The sequence below is a fragment of the Falco peregrinus genome, chromosome 10, assembly GCF_023634155.1.
Source record: "Falco peregrinus isolate bFalPer1 chromosome 10, bFalPer1.pri, whole genome shotgun sequence".
Classification (NCBI taxonomy): Eukaryota; Metazoa; Chordata; class Aves; order Falconiformes; family Falconidae; genus Falco; species Falco peregrinus.
The window spans coordinates 34,580,812-34,601,311 of NC_073730.1; the positions used below are offsets into that span (position 1 = coordinate 34,580,812).

The 20,500-nt window shown below is 45.7% G+C and overlaps 1 protein-coding gene across 1 annotated transcript in view; it reads right to left on the reverse strand.

Moving 5' to 3' along the window:
- NEGR1 (neuronal growth regulator 1) overlaps positions 1–20,500 on the reverse strand; it is a 295,277-nt gene that overhangs the window by 57,501 nt on the left and 217,276 nt on the right. The window contains 2 exon segments of the mRNA XM_055815591.1: positions 1,962–2,113; positions 7,415–7,535. Of these exon segments, the coding sequence (XP_055671566.1) occupies positions 1,962–2,113; positions 7,415–7,535 (273 nt within the window).

The following is a 20,500-nucleotide window of genomic DNA, read 5'->3' on the forward strand; positions in this document are numbered from 1 at the left end:
GAGGCGGCGGGGTGTGTGGTGGGGACACAGAGTCGCAGCCCTCACTGGCAGCTGCTCTAATGATGCTTTTCCAGCCACTCTGCGTTTCAGACTGTATTGCACCAATGCAATTAGCAGTTTAAAATCCACACTGAAATAAGACACCAACGTGTAATTTTTAACATTTGTCAAGTAACATGATCAAATTATACTTAACCCTATATCTGACTATCAAATGTTGCAAGCAACCCTTAGCTGCTGCTAACACTTCCCCTACACGTACCTGAAACGGCGCATATGTTCAGCTATCATCAAACCAAAGTGTGAGTAGTATTTCACAAGAAAAAAAATAATTAACTCTGAAGGATTAAGGAGTCCACACTTAAGTGGCTACCCTGTGATTTTTTTTTTTTTCCTAAAGGATACCCTTTCTACATAACTTTAATACAAAATGAGCAAGAAAAAACTCCACCAAATGATCTTCATTCCCAACTGAAATCTAGATCATCACCTTTTGGAAACCTCTCCTTGTTTCTCAACTAGAATAAAAAAAAAAAAATCATAGTATAAAATAAGACATTTCATTCTGGTCTTTCAGTCAAACCTCTGAGCTAACATCACCCCCATATTTCATTCCATGAGGTCAGGATCAGACCCAGATTTCAGTATTTTCTCTCAGACTGTTCTGCTTCACACATCCCATCTCTTTCATGATGGAGAACATCTATTTTTATGATTTGTAACAATGTACTTGATACTTACATGACATCTTCAACCCCTGCATCTTAAAGTGCTCTTAAAGGGTGGCTACACGGTATCTCAAAATTTAAAGCAACTAAAATCCTGGCAGAACTCAGAGACAAATTCAGCTCTGCTCTGTTCAAAATTAAACCAAACCTTCATTTTACCTTCTCTGATTTGCAAATACACCAAATAATCTCTGCTTCTGACATACTATTCCTTTGTTTTCACTTCTTGCATTTTATGTTTAATGTGTAACATTGTTTCCATTTTTTTAATGATTTCTCAAATATTAAAAAAAAAAAAAGACAGCAAAGGCTTCGCGCTATTTTCTGCTTATTGCATCTCTTCTGCAGTAATATCCTGACAATATGTATCATATAGGAAGTATATTCAGAAGGAAGTTTCACGGCTAGAAGGCAATAATCCTAGGATTTAAGCGACTAAAAATCTACATTTCCACTCAGTAAGGAATATCTTTATGTAGAGAAAAGCACGTAGGATATTTTGTAAGTTTTGCCTTTCAGTTTTATCACTATTAGAACAGATCAGCCCTGAAGTTCAACCACAAACATCTTTGGATGCCACTAACAGATGGCTAAATACTCAACAAATGTGAAATACTACAAATTCACAGATATAAATATCTTTCAAGCAGGACATCTGAGACCCATTTTAGGTAACCTTCATGCTAAAAATCTCAACGCTTTGCTTTGCCTATTGCAACCCTTTGCATCTTTTCCAAAAGCTTTAACTTCCGAGCCTGCCGCGACTTGCCTGTGCCAGGGGCCAGTGCCCCACCAGCCACCATGCGGGCAGGGCTCCGGCAAACCCCGCTTATTCCGCTCAGTATATTCTTCAAAACTTGCTGAAAAAGTTTTTGACTTTGTTTACAGTGGTACCTCAGTGATCCGTTATCGCTATTCTGAGGGGAAAGATTTTGCCACGCTAATTCTGTCTCTACGACGACGGCGGGTTGGGTTTAGCTGTGGTTTTTTTGTGGATTCATAACTCGTTGATACCCCCAAAATGTGCCATCACTGTCAGAACAGAAACCCTTCTGCAGCACGGAATAAATAACGAGGTGAATTATTTCCCAGTACTCAGGAACTCAGTGGTATTTATATGCCTTGTGAAGAAACCAGGGAAAAAACCCACCATACTACTATTTTTTTGCTTTTGAATCCATGTACGTGGAAACAAACAACCATGAACATTTGCCACATGTCCACGTTACTTACGGTTGAGAGGCAGGCTGGCATTGGTCGTCCCTAGCTTGTTGGCAGCGACACATGTATAGTTGCCAAAATGCTCTTCTGTCACATTGGTAACAGTAAGAAGTGATCTTGTACTATAATTTTTAATAGTGATTCCTTGTTGACCATTGATCAGTCTAGAAAGCAAAAAGAAAATTTCTATAACTCATATACCATAAGCAATAACTTTTTTTTTCTTTCATTTTTCTTTTTCCTTTTTTTTTTTTTTTTTTTTACAGACATAACTGGGAGCACAGTAAGCTGTTTGCAAGCTGCCGATGTAGCCTGGCAAGCAAGGTTACCATAGTGGCAGATCGGAGAGGCTACGGGCAACGCTGGAGCTGCGGGGTATCCAAGGAAAGTTTCTGCCTTTGTGTCCTACAGCTGAGAGAAAATAAAGACTGACACCCACGGCACTGCCTGCCTGGCCACAGGATCGGAGGAGAGCTTAGATTTTAAATTGGGCAAACCTAACTAAAAATTTAAATACCCTATTTGGGGAAGGAAAATATTACAGTAAGTCTTTCAGAGTGTTTTTTTTTGGCTCTGGAGATTGCTTGTGTCCTTACACACCTCCAGCGGAGGGCAGGCAAGGATTAAGTAGCCAGAAAGGCGACTACGTAGGGCTGCGACCAGTTCGTTTTACAGCCTCTACAGCTACAAAATACATTGGCAATTAGGAAAGATGTGCTACAGCAGCACTGCATCCCAAGACAGCAGCCTGCAGAGGAAACCAGGTAGCAGAGTGTAGGGAAAAGCCAAACTAGGGCTCTTCTCACCGGGCTCCACTTCCCTGGCTTTGAGCTTCCCACCCCAAATTCCATAGGAATGTGCAGGTCTCTTGATGTTGCTTCCGAAGCCACGTCAGAAGCGCTGCTACTGCACCCAGGCAAAGAAAGGTGACCAGTTTAAATGTTGCTGTTGTAGGTAAACCACATCTGATCAAACCAGATGAGAAGGGCAACCACATTATTAAAACCCTGGCTACAGTTGCTTTCTCGTCATTCCTTGTATCTCACATTAAGAGCGGAGCTCCAGATTAGCGTACACAATTGTTGTTTGATACACTGAAAGATATAATCATATATCCTGGGAATAAATCCAATCTGCTAGCATTCTGCCCACAAACATTTCAAGTCTATCATTAATTGCAATTCTGTGTATTGTGGATTGAATAAGCCTCTTCGTTAGACGGGCGCCTCTGTCCCCATTTAATAGCTCCGTTCTGCTGCATGAATGGCGGGGTTTCTCTTCCCTGCGTACCTTGTGCTGCTGTAACAGACTGGTCTGCTCTGTGCAGCCCATTGCTGGGGAGAGGACACAGCACACATGGACACACGTGGTTTTGCAAGAAAAAAAAAAAAAAAGGAATGAAATGCCTTGTTTGGGGTGCAAGCTGCAGTTAGAAGATGCACCTTTCCTCCAGCCTTGCAAGAGGCAGAGGGGACGGGCTTCTGCACCTGGGTGTTCTGCTTTTAGAACTGCTAAGGTCTGTCCCTCCTCTTTCTGCCTCTCCTGCAGAATAACCTCCTCTGCTCCAAAACACCCACTGCCACCACACTCCCAATGCCGCAGCTCGCAGCTGGTGATGGTGTTACCAGCGTGGCAGCAGCCGCTGCCGTGCCTGTGGCGCTGGGGGAGGCAGAGCAGATGGGTGCTCAGCAGGTACTTGCTTCAGCCCCAGGTCAGAAGCTTTCCCCTCCAGATCTTTCCACCGGTAGGAAGGGCAGGAGCTGCAGCCATGGCCCTCACCCCATCCCACTGCCTTTTGGGGGTCTGAACCCCTCCATCCTCTCTCCCAGGGGACCTGGGAGCGATGCCTCCACTTCCACCTATGGCTTATTCCTACCAGCTGTTTCCCAGCCATCTCCATCCTTTTGGCCTATAACTGTGGTTTGAACTACAACACCTCTGTTTTGTAGCTGTAAGGTTTAGTTGTTTGTTAGGTTTTTTTGTCCACAAAACAATGAGGTGTTGGGATTTCTGCCATCCCCATGCCCCACCAGAGGTGACGCTGGTATCAAAAAACTAAAACTGCGCCTGCTTGAGGTGATCTGCTGCATTCCCCAGGCTGCCAAAAGGACAAGTGCTGCAGGTGCCAGGTCAAACCCCTTCCCCTCCCCCTCTCCCACCTCTGGCCAACACCCTTTGTACAGAGTCTCCTTCCCTCCACATCCCTGCCAGGCACTGCCTGATGCTGGGGGGGGCAGAATTGGAAGTGGGGTAAATGGAATCAGAGAGATATGCATATCAATAAGCCACATAATTAACGGACTGAGGAGTCTGCATTAGTTAGCATAAACTCAGCAGTTTTGAGGATTTCCATTTGCAGTTGTAAGAACCAGATGCTTTTACTTTTAAATTAATTACTCCCGTGTGCTGCTCTGCTTAGCTTATTGACTGAACACGGCGTTTATTACTTGTCTGGATTTTATCAAGTTACTTCTCAGGCTGGAACGGCATTTTAAGCTGTGTGCAGCCACCCTACACACTTCTTCACCTTACTGCTTGCTTTGTCCCACCAGTCATGAAGGGAAGAGCCATCTCCTTTTTAATCCAGAGATTACACCTATGCATCCGAAGGAGATCATGCGCCGGTGCCAGCCCCGAGGGGCACCCACCTTTGGTTTCATATTTCAATACCTTCACGTTATTATAATATATTAAGCCATTATAATGAGTTTTGTTATTTCAAATGTAAGCCTTGTTTGCTTTGTCAAGGCTAAGGGAATTAATATTTTTCCATCGGTGACTTTCAGGCTTCTTCCCTGTGGCTGTTTAATGTCCAAGAACTAATTTCTGTGTAACCCTGTAACATAACGCACCCGGACAGCCGCGCATTTCGGGAACTGTGGGTTGGCACAGCGCAGCTGTTCTCCTCTCTGCAGGGAATCCTTGTACAGTTTTAGAAGCCACACACTTTTATAATTTTAAGATACTTTCACTACCTTTTCCTCCAGATTTCCAGCCCCTTCCCAGCTCACCCCATCCTCCCTGTGTCGGGGGTCTGTGCAGCCACCTGGCAGCCCCCGCGGGGGGTTCAAGGCACCGCATCCAACAGATGAAGTTCAAAATTATCTGAAACCTGCCCCTGAGATCCCTCCTCGCCTTTCCCCAGCTACAAGGGGAGAGGCGAAGTGCTCCCTGGGGAGCAGCCCATGCTCCGGCAGCGCAGGGGCCGTGGGACCCCCACCCCCAGCTGGCCGGGCAGGCCATGGCCGCACGCTGCCCTGCCAGCACCCACGCCAGCCTGCCCCACAGCAGCGCCTGCGACTCGGTGACGAGGTAGAATCAGTCCTGCAAGCTCTTTGCCTTGAAGACCAGTAGCTTTAACTAGATGCAGTCTGTGACTGCTTTTATGTTTAGTTTTAATGGCTATTTTATGATGAGATGATCCCTGGAGTCTGGAAACTGTGGGTTTGGATTTACATTAATCTAAGTAAAAACAATACAGTTTACAGGCCCAAAAGGCTTGTTTCAGACACTGATCATATACTTAAGCTCTCAGATCTAATTCCCACTGTTCATTTAGTCAACAATTCATACTGCTCTACAAAAAAATAAAAGTCCCAATCCAAGCCTAAGTAAATGGGATTCTCTCTATTCTGTTAGCAGAAAATATAGCAGGGTGTGCGCTCCCAGTGTATAAATTCAGTTCTGTACTATATCTGCAAATTATCTGCAGGATAATGCAGACGCTACTCTGAACTACCTGTGAGAGCTTCTCAACTTTGCATTAAAACAATGATCGAGCTGTCCAAGGCTCATTCTGTGATGGCTTTCCATCATCCCGAGGTAAATGGGATATAGTGGAGGAAAAAAACCCATTTGGACGTATTTTCCTCTTTCCTGCAAGTGGTGGAGGTTCAGAGAACCCCAGTACCTTTGTAGTCATGTATGTCTAGTGTATCTGCCAACAACAGTTTAAGGATAAAGGATGGACCATTAGATTTAACATCAGATTTGACCAGTAAGACACAACAGGCTGGTACGTTTCGTGCTGATTATAGCCAGCCTCAGGTGATACAACAACTGAAACAGAAAACAGAAGGCACAACTTTGGCGTCCTGAAATGCTCTGCTTAGTCTTCCCTGCTGCTGCCGTGGCACTGAACGTGCTCAGGAGGAAAGGATTTGGTCGATGTTATAAATAGAAAGGTGATTATCACACTGGAAACAGCTAATTGAATCCAGAGCGCTAAAACATGCGCTGCAATAGCTACATAAAATACCCTTCTGCTGCGACTCCACCCAACATGGGTACAATGTGACCTGCATCTTTGGAAAGAGGATGCAGGTGAATTTTGCTAACAGAAGCAGAACGTTTACTGTTATATATAGTAAAGATCAATTACATTGTTTTAGAGAACGCTTTAGGCTATGGTCAAAGAGCAATAGTTACGACTGCTCTGAAAAGTCATGAAGGAAGATGAGCAGTTAATGATCCTGAAGGGGAGCAGCTGGCCAGTGAGAGATGAGCTGACAGATGGCTTTCTATGAAAAATGGTCACCAATATCATCATGTCAACTCCCATGCTTAACGGGATGCTCGAGCTGAGAAACCCAGCACCTGGAAGCCAGGACATTCCAGAAGCTAGAAGGTGTGTACAGACAGCTGTTTGCAAGGAACAGTGTCCACTTGCTTTTGCACCAATGCAGAAACCTAACAGAAATAATGCTCTTAGGCGAGCTAAGAGCTGTAAAACAAACTTCCCTTTTCAAAAATAAAAATATCTACCTGTTTAATGAGCTGGGTTTTAAAATAAAGATGACCCTACCGAGATGCCTGTAATCATTACCTAGTGCTAATGACCTGAAGTGCAGCTGACTGTCAACACAGCAAGGCACGTGGTCAGTTTGCAGGGGTGGAGCACAGCCTCGTTCCCCTGACCCCCAGGGATGCCGTGCTGCAGCGCTTCTGCCCACGCCTGCAGTCTGTAAACCCCTGGCCTGGACCGCTAATAGCACAACTGCATGAAAATTCGCCCGCGTTAAAGTTGGGTCGGAAGTGTTGTTCATGAAGCAACCTTTCCACCCCAAAAACCCTCAGCAGGAAACCTATACATTTAATCAGAAAAATAAAACCTTTTAGTGGTACTTAAAAGGCTGTAATTACCAAAGCATGTTTAAACATTAGGCTCATTATTACAGTCACCGCTATCACGCCGGGCAGCCTGCTTACACCTTGATTTTGACCACAGAAACTACGACCACAAGGAAACAGCCGAACTCCCCCAGAAGCTGTGCAGCGCGGCTGTTGGCAGCCAACACCTCCAAGCGGCCGCTGTTTAAAGCCCAGCATTAATTTCAGGACAGCCTGCTGGACTTGTCATCACGGGGGACAAACCCAGCCTGGCAGCCTCCTCTCTTCCACCCTGGCCCCTGTGGGTGGGCAGCATCCCCAGCAGCACGAGGGGTCGGTGAGCGCCAGCTACTTACTTCCTCTCTCCTTTGTACCACTCAAAGACCGGGGCAGGAACTCCTGCACCTTCGCACCGTATCAGTCCGTTCCCTCCAAGCATCACACCGCTGGATTTAAGTTCCTGAATTGTGGGGGCAACTGAAAAAAAAGAATTGTAAAATGGATATTTGCATCTAGATATGCAGATTATTTAACGCCGCTTCTCTTCAGCACGCTCTACGTCACTCTCAGCCTGGCGCGTGGTTTCCAGCTTGATTCACATTCAATCATGTTTTCTTCCAGCAGTGTAAAAATTATCCCACACAGCAGATTCTGATATATATTCTGTGTATCTGGGGTAAGAAACACAACTGAGACATGAAGAGATCAATCCCATACTGAAAAAAAGCTGGTTTTCAAACTCAGTTACTCAACATAAAGTATAACTGTTTGTGTTAGTGTCGTACAAGACGTATTTAAAACCTGAGAATTGGAAAACAACCACACGAGGTCCCGCCACTAGTGCCAGCCGAGAGGCTGCGGGGTCCCACAGCTGGGGGTGGGGGGTACGGCAGCACCCAGCACGCGGGGTCCAAAGCGAAGGCAGGGCCAGCACCACTTCCCTCCTGCAAATACCTCAGAAACCCCCAGGCTCAGACAAGCTTTGAGATCTTGTTTTGCATATTAAAAGAACAAACTTACCTTCATGCTTATGAGCCCACCGTAAACACCATATAACATGTGACTTTTCCAGTATTACACTGGATATAGAGTTGTTTCAGTAAATATATTTTCTTTTTAAATAGTAAACACTGTAAATAGCAATGAATATTTTAAGCTTAGAACTACAGATACAAATAAAGATAAAAAAAAAACATTGTCAGTCTTTCCAGTTGCCAGTGAAAGGTGTCCCTAAGCTGAAAATAAAAGACAACAAATTCCTCAGGAAAGTGATTATCAAAGGAAAGGCTGAACAACAATTGTCTTCTCCCTGGAATTTCTTTTACATTTTCTGTTTTTAAACAATAATTTATGTGCATCATAAAAATGCTATAAAAACAAAACCACAGAACTTATAAATAAAAATCTGTTTATTTTTTCCCAAGCAGTTTTCCAGATGTTGCTTTAAGGTGTTTACGTTCATGTGAAACGCTGACTGCTTCTCATCTGCTTCTTTCCCCATCTCACCCATCGCTCAGCGTGCCACGTGGAGAGACCATAATCTTTTACGGGAACCAGACACGCTAAAGAGGCATCATATATATGAATGATAGGGTGACACCCAGCTCCCCACGCGGCCGGGCCAGCTCCATTGCACATCTCATGGCACACCCGCCCTTCACCAACACCATCGACGATGCTGTTCTAGATGTGTAGGACATTGCACGGGATTCCAGCTGCCACAGCCCAGGGAAAGCAAACACGTGCTCTCAGCACTTATGTGCAAGTCTCTGTGTTTGACAAAACCGTGTGAGGGTATTTCCGGGGGGTTACCCACAGAACTGGTTCTCTCCTGCCCATTGCTCACATCCTACCCCGAGCCAGGCAGGCAGGCAGCAATTTCCCATAGCTGGCAAACACACACTCTGCCTTCAACTGTCTCTCCCCAATGATTACATCAGACCAATCAATAGATTCATTACCTTTCAACTGGTAACATTAAAATTTCAAGTGGATAATTAATGTACAACCAATTTGCATGACTGCTTCTCCATGATCTGCATAGGTATAAAATCAGATATTTTTTTTTTTGTTACTCCATAAAAATAACAGGGACATATAAAGCTTACTCCTTCCTGAGAAATGAAGCAATTTGTGCAACCAAGACTTTTAAAAAATGACTTTGAGGGGAGAGAGACTGATCACACAAAGAACTATGAATTGGTCACATTTCCCCTTTGCTCCTACAGCACCAGGTAGTACCAGTACCTACTCAGAGCCCCACGAAGCTCATAGTTCAGCTTGTGCTTCTGAAGCATTCGAAAGAATAACAACTAAAAATGTCCACAGTGAACCACACAAAAGCCGAAATTGTGTGAGATGAACTATACAAAAGCATCATCAGAATGATGGAAGAAAATGGAAGTCTGCTGCATGGGCACATGGTCAATGGAGGCTGCCAAAAGCTGGATGATGACTGGGAGGAGGTCTGCCTCTCACACAGGGTTTCCACCCACCCTAGGACCAGGGACGGCCTGCCAGCGCTCCCACCACTTCCCTCAAGTCGTATGAAAGACACAAGCACTGCAAGAGAACTCCTGGGACGTTTCTCCAACATTAATTCACACTTGGCTGGCACGTTTGAGGCTGGCCCAGATGTGCTGCTGAGCTCCTGGGGAACACCACCCTCAGCAGGCAGGCCCTGGGTCTCCCAGGTGCAGAACACTGACCCCAGACCCCTGGCACTCAAAGAAATACCACCTTGTTTCCCTGTCACCCCCGTACCTGTCTGACATTGTGGTTCTGGTTTACTGGGGGGACCTGGTCCACCCGCCTAGCCAAAGCAGGGTCAGCCCACCCAGGTGACCCCAAGAGACCCCTCCATCCTGAGGCTTCAAAGCTCCAGGGACACCCAGAGCCTGCCTGGGTGGCAACACGCTGGCACTTGCTTATCTGCACAGTTGCAGGTATGCACCTTGCTGAAGTTTTAATTATTTTGTCCCTGGTGATATGAAGAGCAAGTCTAAATTTCTCTTTGAAGAAAACTTTTACCCATTCAAAGACTTGTTCACTCATTCTCTCAGCCTTCATTTACCTAAATTAACTCCGCCTAAAAACCTCCACTCATTCTCCCTCATTTCAGCCATCACATTCCCCAAGAAACATGTGTGATTTCTGCAGTGCCTGGAAGCCCTCCCAGTTCACCCACGCTTTGCCTGAGCGCGTGCCCGGCACGGGATGCAGCACCACTGGGGAGATGCTGCCAAGTGGAGCAGGGAGGTTGCTCAGCTTGGTTTGCACGTGGTGCTCTCCTACCCACGATGACATCCTGCCATTGCTGACTTCACAGGGGTTTCTTCCCCCCACTGCCCCCCAGGGTTTCTGTGGCATCAACCCAGTTCCCACCTTACATCTGTGCACCCGTAGGTGGATGCTACCCCACACTTCTCCTTCACAGATAACCTTTTATTTTTGTCACAGCTCTCCCATGTTTTGAGACAATCTCCAGTGGTGCCTGCTGCATGGGCCCGTCTCCTAGAAGTGCCAGGAAACCTGCCCTAGGGAGGGATGGAGATTTGCTGCCCCTGGAATAAACTGAACATGGCAGGCATAAGTAGATACAATCTATTTTGGGGAACACCCGGAAGAAATTCTAGGAGAGGTACTGGAATAACGCACTGGATCCATACACTGGGCAAGCTTTCATCCCCTGGAAGCTGAGTTTAAGCTATTGACATCTCATGTATTTCCACCACCACTGAAAGATGCTGAGAAGATTTTTCTGTGACTGTGGGTTTTGTGTTTCAGGTGCTGACAGACACCAGGAAGATTTATCATGACGGTGGGTTTTGCCCTGTGCAAGAAAGGAGCTGGGAGCACCCCACGGGTTCCGTGGGGTCTGCAAGCCCTTAAATAGCAGCAAACAGTACTTCATGTAGCCTCTTCTCCATATTACTGCACAGTAGCTCCTTGGAAAGCTTTGTACTAAGAGGCAAATATTTTTCTGCATTATGCAAAGGGAGTGAAAATACTTGGTTTTTTTCAAATTCAGAGTAGATAGGATTATTAATTTCAAATTTAGTTTTTTGTTAGCATACCACACTGTGTGCACGCTCCCCTGACAATATTTAATTCTCTTGAGCTAAGCAGAAAGAGTAAATAAAAGACCAGCAAAGGCCTGAGTCACATAGAAAGTTATTTCCTAAAAAGTACCACCTTCATGCCTCTTCAGCGTGGCCTTCTCACCTTTCACTTGCTGTGTTGTGGTTTCTGGCAGATTATCATTTTGGTTTGGTTGCGTTTGGTCATTTGGGGTTTTTTTGGTTGGTTTGTGGTTTGTTTTTTTGGGGTTTTTTTGTTTGTTTGTTTGTTTGTTTTTTTAAATAACTTCAGAACATTGCTGGTAATAAATTTTTAAATTAAATGATGCATAAAAATGTACAGCTTGCCAATGCGTTTTCAGGCAGGGGCCCCAGGCACCACACTCCAGTGCAGCTGGTAAGGGGATGCTGGCTGGATCCCAGCTACAAATCACCATCCCCAGCTTCGCTGTCTGGTGAGGAAGAGTTTTGTTTGGGAAAATACTGGAAAATTCTGAAAAGGAAGTTTTCTTGGCTCTCCCTTTCAGAAAGATTTCAGCTTCTGTTTGTTCAGAATAAACATCAAAATCAATATTCTTTGCTCTAGGAAATCCCCAGTTAATACTGGTATAAAAACACAAGCTGAAGACAGCTCAGTCACCATTCTCTTAGATTTTTCATTGTCAGTTTATTTTCTTGTTCACAGTATAGAGACAAACGATGCAATGCAGGCAGATTTCTGGCACGCTGATTAGTAACGTGCTGAGCCCCAAATCCACCCTGACCCCTCCGCTTCCAGCAGTGTGGAAGACCAAGTACCTCCGGATGAGATCACACACCTCAACACCTGCTGTTCTTGTGGCTGAGGTTTCTTTTGGAAAGAGACATGGGAAGAGATTCTTGGGCCTCCACTATTTCATATATTTTTAAGTATTTTTCCATGTAGTCAGCAAAGACTTTTTTTTTTACAAGAAATTCATGTTTTGATCTTATTTCTGTCAGTCATGCTGCTGGAGCTGCCTGTGTTTTCTCCTATGTAAAAGATTTTGAGGTTATAGCAGTCAGAAGGAATGCTGTATTGATCTAAATACCTATAATTTAGCAAGAGGAAAGCTCAATATATTACGTTAACAAGTGCTCAGAAGGTTTAGTTCAATTCTGCCCTCACTGTTATCCAATATATATTGTTTTTTTTGGTGAACGATCTTCTCCAACCCCAGAGCTTCCCAGTGCATCGGGGATGCACAGGATCAGTCAAACCATCTAGGTGAAGAGAGGGATGGAGGATAACAATATCCTACCTCCAGCCAGGGCTGATGGGCAGGTGTTTGGGAGACCTTATAATAAACAACAGGATTTTTCCACCCAAGTAGCACCTCAAGAACTTAGAAAAATACCTGAAACAGACGTGGTGACGGTTCCCCCACCCGTTCCCACCCTTCACAACAGGGCTCAGTGGCACAGATCACCCTTGCCTGATCATCTCTGCTGCATTAGATCCTCCTGCAGCTCTTTACAGCTTGCTTTATTTTCTCTTGTATCACCACAGACTTGTCAACCCTCTGCCAACACCCTTTTACAGGGTGTTATGGACAGCAGAAGGGGGCTCACAGCATGCTCCCCTCCCCACTGAGGGACTGATCTGACCCTCTTGAATTACTGAGGGGGATGATTTAAACCCTGCTCAATCCCAATGGCAATGAGATGCCTCCTGTGGGACCATGAGGAATGCTCCTCCCAGAGCCACCAGCATCGCTGCCTGTGCTGCAGCAGGTAATGCCCCCTGTCACCCACCACCCACCGCCCCAGGCACAGGCGGCTGCTCTCGGGTTTGTACAGCTGCTTAGGAAATCAATAGCAAGTATTGGCCACCTAGGAAAATGTATTCATCCAGGAGCTCAATAATGATGACTTAAACTATTAGAGAAAATCGTTCGGTATCATCACTGATGCAATCCTGCTCTGCTCAGCTGATGGATCAAACAGACGCTAGCAAAAGCCCTGAGCGCGCAGTGGAAGGCAAGGGATAAATACAGATGGACGCAGGCTTAATGACCTAATGAAAGTTTAAAAAGGTAAAAAGCAAAAGCAGCTTTAATAAGTTTTAAATAAAAGTAATTACAGTTGGCAAAGTAAGAGAAATTTCGGTTAAAGACGCAACGCAACAGAACCTGAGGCCGAAGGGAGGCCCAGGGCAGGCAAGGCTGCAGCAAGCCTTCCCTCCAGCTCCACAGCCAGGGGTTCACCAGGCTTACCTCTTCCCCAGGGACACGGGAAGGGACCCCAGCTGCATCGCAAACACACAGATGTGCTCCTGAGTGCATGCAGAGCACTTCGTTACAAATAACAGTTACAACAAACACACAAGAACGCAAGGAGATAACACCTTGTCTCAGAGATCGAGAGCATCAGGAGGCAGCGGAGCCCTTGCGTGAGGGAGGCCGGGGGTGCCGGACACAGGGAGCTCCCCAGGGGAGGCTGTACGAGGAAAGGTAGAGGGCTGACAGAAGATGCTGCGGTAAAGTAAAACAGTGATGCTAACAAGAAAACCTTGTGTAATAATTTTAAATGTATTTGTCATTTTTATCTCTCCTAAAAAAATAGTTATATAAAGAAAAGAAAGAAAAAAATTATTATATATATATCTGTCAGCAGTATCGGGCTTTGGTGACTCATATTTGTAGGTTTACTCTCCCTAGTCCTCTCCCACAGTTCATCCCTATGGAGAGGAGCACTTAAAATGAATGCTTCATTTCTGACTTGAAAATAAATTACTGGAACTTACTCGGTATTATTTTCTGAAATATGTGTAAACTGCTTTACTGGGAAAGGCTTTTGTGAGTGGGTGCTGAGAGACTCTGCTTAATTGGAGTTTTACCAATGCCCTTTCGCTTTTGTCCCTACACAAAACTGCTCAGGAGGTAAAGCTGTTCTTGACCCAAAATATATATTTATGTATCCCCAGCAGAGGAAGGTGACATGGGAAGCATGCGAGGGAGGAGAACTGGACCTGCCATATGCCAGGAAGGGATGCACGATGGCACCGCAGGTTTGGTGTCGCGCTGTGGGAGCTGTGCAGGGCTCACCCAGGAACCCCCGATGTGCCTCTGCACCACCAAGCTCTGCCACACGTCCAGGGTACATCAGCTATTGCTGAAAGAGCATGGGAAAAGTACAGGCACCTGCTTTCCTCCTTAATTAGGTGTAAGAGGAAAAAGGCACCACGCAGGACAGGAGCACAATAGCGCCAGCAAGAAGGCTGATGTGACAGCTGAGTTATTCCCATCCTGACACCAAATGTGGCACGAGTTCATCAGACAACTCTCTCGGCTTGGTGTGTGAGCCTCAGGGGGACAAGTCAGGGATTTCAGGATAGATGAGCACCACCTCAAGTGCATACGCACACTCCAGTGTGCACACATCACCTTTAATTTTAGTGAAACAATTCAAGTTCCAATAAATACCCCCATTAACGTCTCGTGTGATGGTGCTGAGTACTCACTGCACTCCAACTCTCTCCCAGCGTGTTAATGAGAAAGACGTGAAAACTATCATCTTCATCTCCCCCTCCTGCACTAAAAGAGCTCTATAATTACTTTCTGCTCAGTTTCTGCTCATCTGATATCAGCAACATGTTCGCATGAGTCAGACGTTTGTGCTGGGAAACCAAATTTTACAACTTGTGTTCCATCCAGAAACGACGCAAAGTACTGCTGAATCTGGTTTCCTACCCAAATATTTTCATTTTGCTTTTAAATGTCTAAAGGAACAGTTAAAACAATGAGTGCAATACACTGGCATTCAGACAGGCCCAGAAAGCGTGCAAAAAAACTCCGGCTAGAACAGGTTTCATCTTTTAACATTTTAATGAGCTTCGGGACTTTCATGCACATTAGTTATGTTGCCCTAATTACTCATTATAATTCTAATGTGCATTTTATATTTAATTACAATGCTTATAAAGATTTGGTATGGACAGTAAATTATTATAACTAGCATGTGCATAATGATTATGAGCTGAATTTATTAACTTTTACACTAGCATTCAGGGCTGGCAACTTCCAATTTCACCTTTGTTATTAACCGTATTGTCTGATTAAACTAACATTTTTGTGGCATTAATTGTAAATGTCAAAAAAGTCTTTTATTTTTCCAGTTTTCATCAGATTTTAATCTAGCGTCCTAACACAGTCTTTTGTTAGTGAAATTGCTCTCCAGCGTGTCAAGACAAAGACTTTCAGGTAAGAGAAGAGGTTTCCTGAGATCTGTTTTCTGCTCCAGAAAAGCAGATAGGAGCAATATACAAATATATTCACTTATATATATGCACACACATAGTGATTTACCAATAAAGTAAGAAATCTTTGCAAGTGAAACAGTGTTACCCACACTTTCTAGAATTAGGATGGTCTCCTAATAGTCTAGATTATTTAATTTTTCTGATTTATTCAGAGCATCAGTCCTACCTATTCCCAAATTAATGGAGTGATTTAATAAATGCCTCTTCATATCAGAAACTTCTGGTGTGTGGCAACATTTGAGAGACATGCCTTTAACAATCACTGGGCTAAGAAACTAGTAAGCTGTTTTTTCCATCTTTTCTTGATGACTTTTTGAAAAGTCATGAATTCAGTGGGATCTTGATGTGTACATATACATAAATTTACATGCCAACGTACAAGGTATCAGTAAGAATTCAGCTCCTGCATTTGTAGGTGCAACCCAGAATCTCTTTTCTGCTTTTCCCTTTCCCATTCAGGGTTTGACTTTAAAAAACAGTACACTTGAAGTGTTGATTAATTAACCAATTGTGTAAATGCCTTGCGCTGGCTGTCAGCAAACAAGCAGATTCTCAAGCATTCCCTGCGTGTAATTTGGCATGTTGCAGGGTGCATCTGAGTCTTCTGAGACGTGCATCTCCCTCAGCTCTGCCTAATGGATTGCATTATAACAGACCGTCAAAACCACTGGCTGCCGTGCAATTCATGGTTTTGAATATAAAACCTCCCAGTGTCAAGAGGAAAGGTTAAAATCCACAAGTAATTGTTATGTGGGAGAAGAAAAAATATAAGTCAGCCACACAAAATAATACTTAATAAGTAATCGGCCAGCAGACAGGAATTCTTAACAATGTGCCTTACAAGTATTTGAGTGACAAGAAAGAAGAGGAAGAAACTGAACAAAACCTTCCAGAACCAGCAAAGCAAACAAAGACCTCGAGGGAGCTACATAAGAAAATTCAAGTTAGCGCACAGGTGGAACAACTGCTTTGTTTTTCCATCCATCAGGCTTTATCTTACTCTTCATCTATTTAATCCTTTTATTCTCTAGCAAAGAAGCTTTCTAATCATATCTCCTTTAAGGTAGCTCCGTAAATGTATTTTTATCCCCTGTTAAAGGAGTTGCTCCAGCGTGGGAAGACAAACCCTTTTTCCAGAGCTGCTCGTGTGGCTGGTGACAGCCCCTGAGGCGGGGCAGCTCCAGGAGTGCCAGCACCTGCTCCCCATCCCCAGGCCAGGCCACCTGGGTTCCACACAGTTCCTACACAAATATTTGTGCCTGAGCATTGACAGTGTCACATCAAAACCCCTTTGGATGCAGAGCTGGGTGGAAACAGCCCCTACACTGTTAGCAGGGTGATGCCACCCTGCCACCCAGCCCAGCCAGCATGACTCTCCATCTTTTTGTGAATGGCTACGTGCCGTTTGATACAAGTCCTGCCACCATATAGGAATTCAGAATATGAACAAACCAGTCAGCTCTGTATGTTCCCCATGGTCAGGGGACCTCATAACGTCCATCAGAGCAGCTGGAGCGCAGGGTCAGGAGCACCTCACATCTGCATTAGCCCAGTGGCATCCCACATGCCCTTTCCGTGGGAGTAGTTGAAACCCTGACGAACATACATGACACAAACCCTGCATTTGCATACAAGACTTGTTGGTAATTTAGAAAGAACAGATGCACAAAACATAAATGGGGATGTAAGTGTTCAGTGTTTGGTGGCGTTTGATACGGCGGAGTTAGTTTTAATCTTTCATTGGCCAGTGCAGCTTGATTCAAATTTAACTGAAGTCAAAGTCTTTATGTTGACTTCAGTGGGCTTTGAGCAAGGCCCAGAAAGATCTGCAAGAATAGAGAGCTTCACAGGTTTCAAAACAAAAGTAAAAAGCCCCACAACTTGAAAGAACACAAGTGTAACAAAGACAGCTCTTGTCAAATAATCCCTCTTTTTATATGTTGTTCCTCTTACTGCTGTAATTTGTAGGAAAAGTTGTCATCAACACTTCCTCATCAGCAAAGAGCAGCCAAGCATCTGTAATTACCTGAGTCAAAAGAACAAACTTTTGTGTCTCATGGCATAAAATATGGTATTGACAGGACCCAGAAGAATAGCTGATCTTCTTTTTTGAAATACATGAAGGTGATCTATTTGGAAAAGGTTTCAGACTTTCAGGGTGCACACAGGGGGACTGAGGCACAGCTTCTGAGCCCTGGCACTGCGCCTGCTGCAGAGGGGGAAAGCATCTTTGCCAGGATGTAGGTGACACCGGGGCACTGTGCACTGACGGGCAGTGGCTGATGAGGGGGACGTGTGGATTTAGTGGGGTGCAGGTCTCCTGCTAGAGAGGTGGCAGAGCCTGAGCAGAGTGTTGCAGAGCCTCAGCAACGTATAACAGAGCACGACACCCCTGATGAAGTCCCCCAGGCAGCACTTGTGGTTGACTGAAGGTGAAGGGCATCCCTCTGAAATTTAAGGGAGCATCTCCCCCAGGAGAAGGCGTTTCAGGAACAGCTGGGGTTAGCTTTTCCCATGTGGCATGCACACTGGTGTAATTTTCATTTCCCTTTTGCATTCACTCTTTAAGTTACATTTCTCCGCATGGTGAGAGGGACTACACAGCCCCAGCGCAGGGAGAGAGAAAAGCCCAGCGGCGGGGAGCTTTGCACTGAAAGGCCGGGCAGCAGCTCCTCAAGTAACAGCTGTGAGGCTGAAGTAGGGGGAAAGGTAAAGATATTTCACTCCCTGCAAGCTTGCTGTTAAGTACTGCAGTGCTCTATGTACAGGAGCAAATGTACATCTCTGGGTCATGCCGGAGGACCGGAGGTAGCTTGGGAAAGGGACGTTGGGAAATGGGACAGGAACACCAACATGGCAGGGCGTGGGGGGAAAAAGGATAGAACCATCGATACACTGAGCTTGAAAAAGACCTTTAAGATCATTGAGTCCAACCGTTAACCCAGCACTGCCAAGGCCACTGCTAACCCATGTCCCTGCACGTGTCTTTTAAACACCTCCAGGGGTGGTGGCTCCACCACCTCCCTGGGCTGCCCATGAAGAAATTTTTCCTAATACCCAATCTAAACCTCCCCCCCGGTGCAACTTGAGGCCATTGCTTCTTGTCCTATCATTTGTTGTCTGGGAGGAGAGACTGACCCCACCTGCCTGCACCCTCCTGTCAGGCAGCTGTACGGAGCGAGAGGGATGCTGCACCGTTGTGCCTGCCTGCACCGGGGAGCCGGGCACTCTAACGGGGCTGGGTCCTCAGCTGCCGCGCCAAGCACTCGCATCAGCAAACCTCCCTCCCTCGGTGGTTCCTGCTGGAAAAGCTTCTGCACAATTAATATGCCCTCACACTCTGTTGTGGGTCCTTTATCTCAGCAATTTATTCAAACGTGTGCATGGAGGTTAAAGGGGGAAAATGAGTATCGGCATCCCAGAGCGATACTAAGGAATGAGAAGGAGGAAGGGTGGTGCTTTCATACATCTGATGCCAATCCAGAAGGAAGAGCTGGACAGGAGCCTGGGCGTGAACAAACATGAGTGCATTTACTTTGTTATTTCTCTCCCTCTAAGGAAGATAAAAGCAATGGACTTCAACAAATTCCAGGAATTACCAAGTAGATCTTTTGGCAGTAAAGCTGAGGAGAAAATGAATTAAACCAAGCTGGTAGTTTTCCAAGGAAAGAAAGTTTGGAACAAAAATGCAAGACACCTCAGAGTAGGTCAGAGTTGGAGCGAGAGACCTGCTCGAGTCTCACCAGAGCACATCCAGTGAGCCAGCAGCGGATAAGGCAGGCACGAGACATCAAGGGCAAGAGAACCAATGCCGCGTACGCGTTACTGGTGTTAAAGGAAAGAGTTACCCGACGCTCAGCACCGCGCCTGTGGGGTGCCCAGGCCACCGAACCGCTTGTGGCAGTGCTGTCCCGTACCCCTGCCACGGCTTGGCCCTCCCTGAAAACACAGCACTGACACCCACCAAACCCTGACGGCTGGACCCAGAACAAGCCCTGGGGACCCATGCCCCCCTTGCTTGGCGGGAAGCCCCTTGATGACAGCTCTCTCAATAGTTTTGCACCCTCCCCCTGGACATCTTTTCTCATCCATGTTTCTCACACTCGCACCTGTAAGCGCCACATGTCAAAAGCTTACGAATGTCAACACTTGACATCTCCTGCCTTCTCCGTGATAATGGGAATTAGCGAGACAACGTGATTTGCTGTTGATGAATCCACGGTAGCTGTTACTCTCCTCAGGTTGTCTCCCAGGTACGAACACATCTTGTTACAGCTCCAGCACTTTTCTGGGGACTGGAGACATGCCAGGGGACTGCCAGTTCCCTCTGAACAACAGGCACCCAGAGCCTCTGTTCCCAGGACCTCTCTGGAGTCTCAGAAATAACAGTTTCATCATAGTTTGCTTTATGTGGGTTTTTGATGAAGTTTATTATCCTCATCTGATGACTTGAGACAACAATTGGCTTGCAGAAGACTGTTCTCTATCTGCTGTGGTGATAAAGCACCTGCTTTATGGGGCAGTAGCGTGGTCTCAGCTGAAGTACCAGAAGTTCAGAAAAGCAAAAGGAATTGGGATTAGCAAAGCTGGAAAAGACTATTTCTGAGGGATACATTGCACCACTAAATATGCAAAGACAGAATGAAAAAAGGAATCTGCTCTTCCCCATCTCCTTTATGGGCCAGGCAAGCAATAATCAACCAAAACTGAAGCAAGGGGATTTAGGTCTGGTAAGCTATTGCTGGAAGAGAATGCTTAAGGCAGGGGTCCTCAAACTTTTTTAACCACTGGGCCGGCATGCAGATGAAGTGGCAGGAGGTCATCTGCGGCTGCTTGGTGTCCCCCAACCCCCCAACCCCCAGCGAGGGGGTGTGTGTCTGTAAATACCAGGGGCCGGACTGAGGACCCCATGGACCATATTTTGAGGACCCCTGGCTTAAGGAGACTGTCAAGGTGCTCCTTCTCTATTTTAAAAGAACAGGTTGACAATCTGAATACAGGCTTCTGCATCTGGACAGCAGCATCAGCCCGACTCCTCTTTTCCTCCTAAGGGCTGCATTTTTGTGGTCCCCAAGATCCTGGGA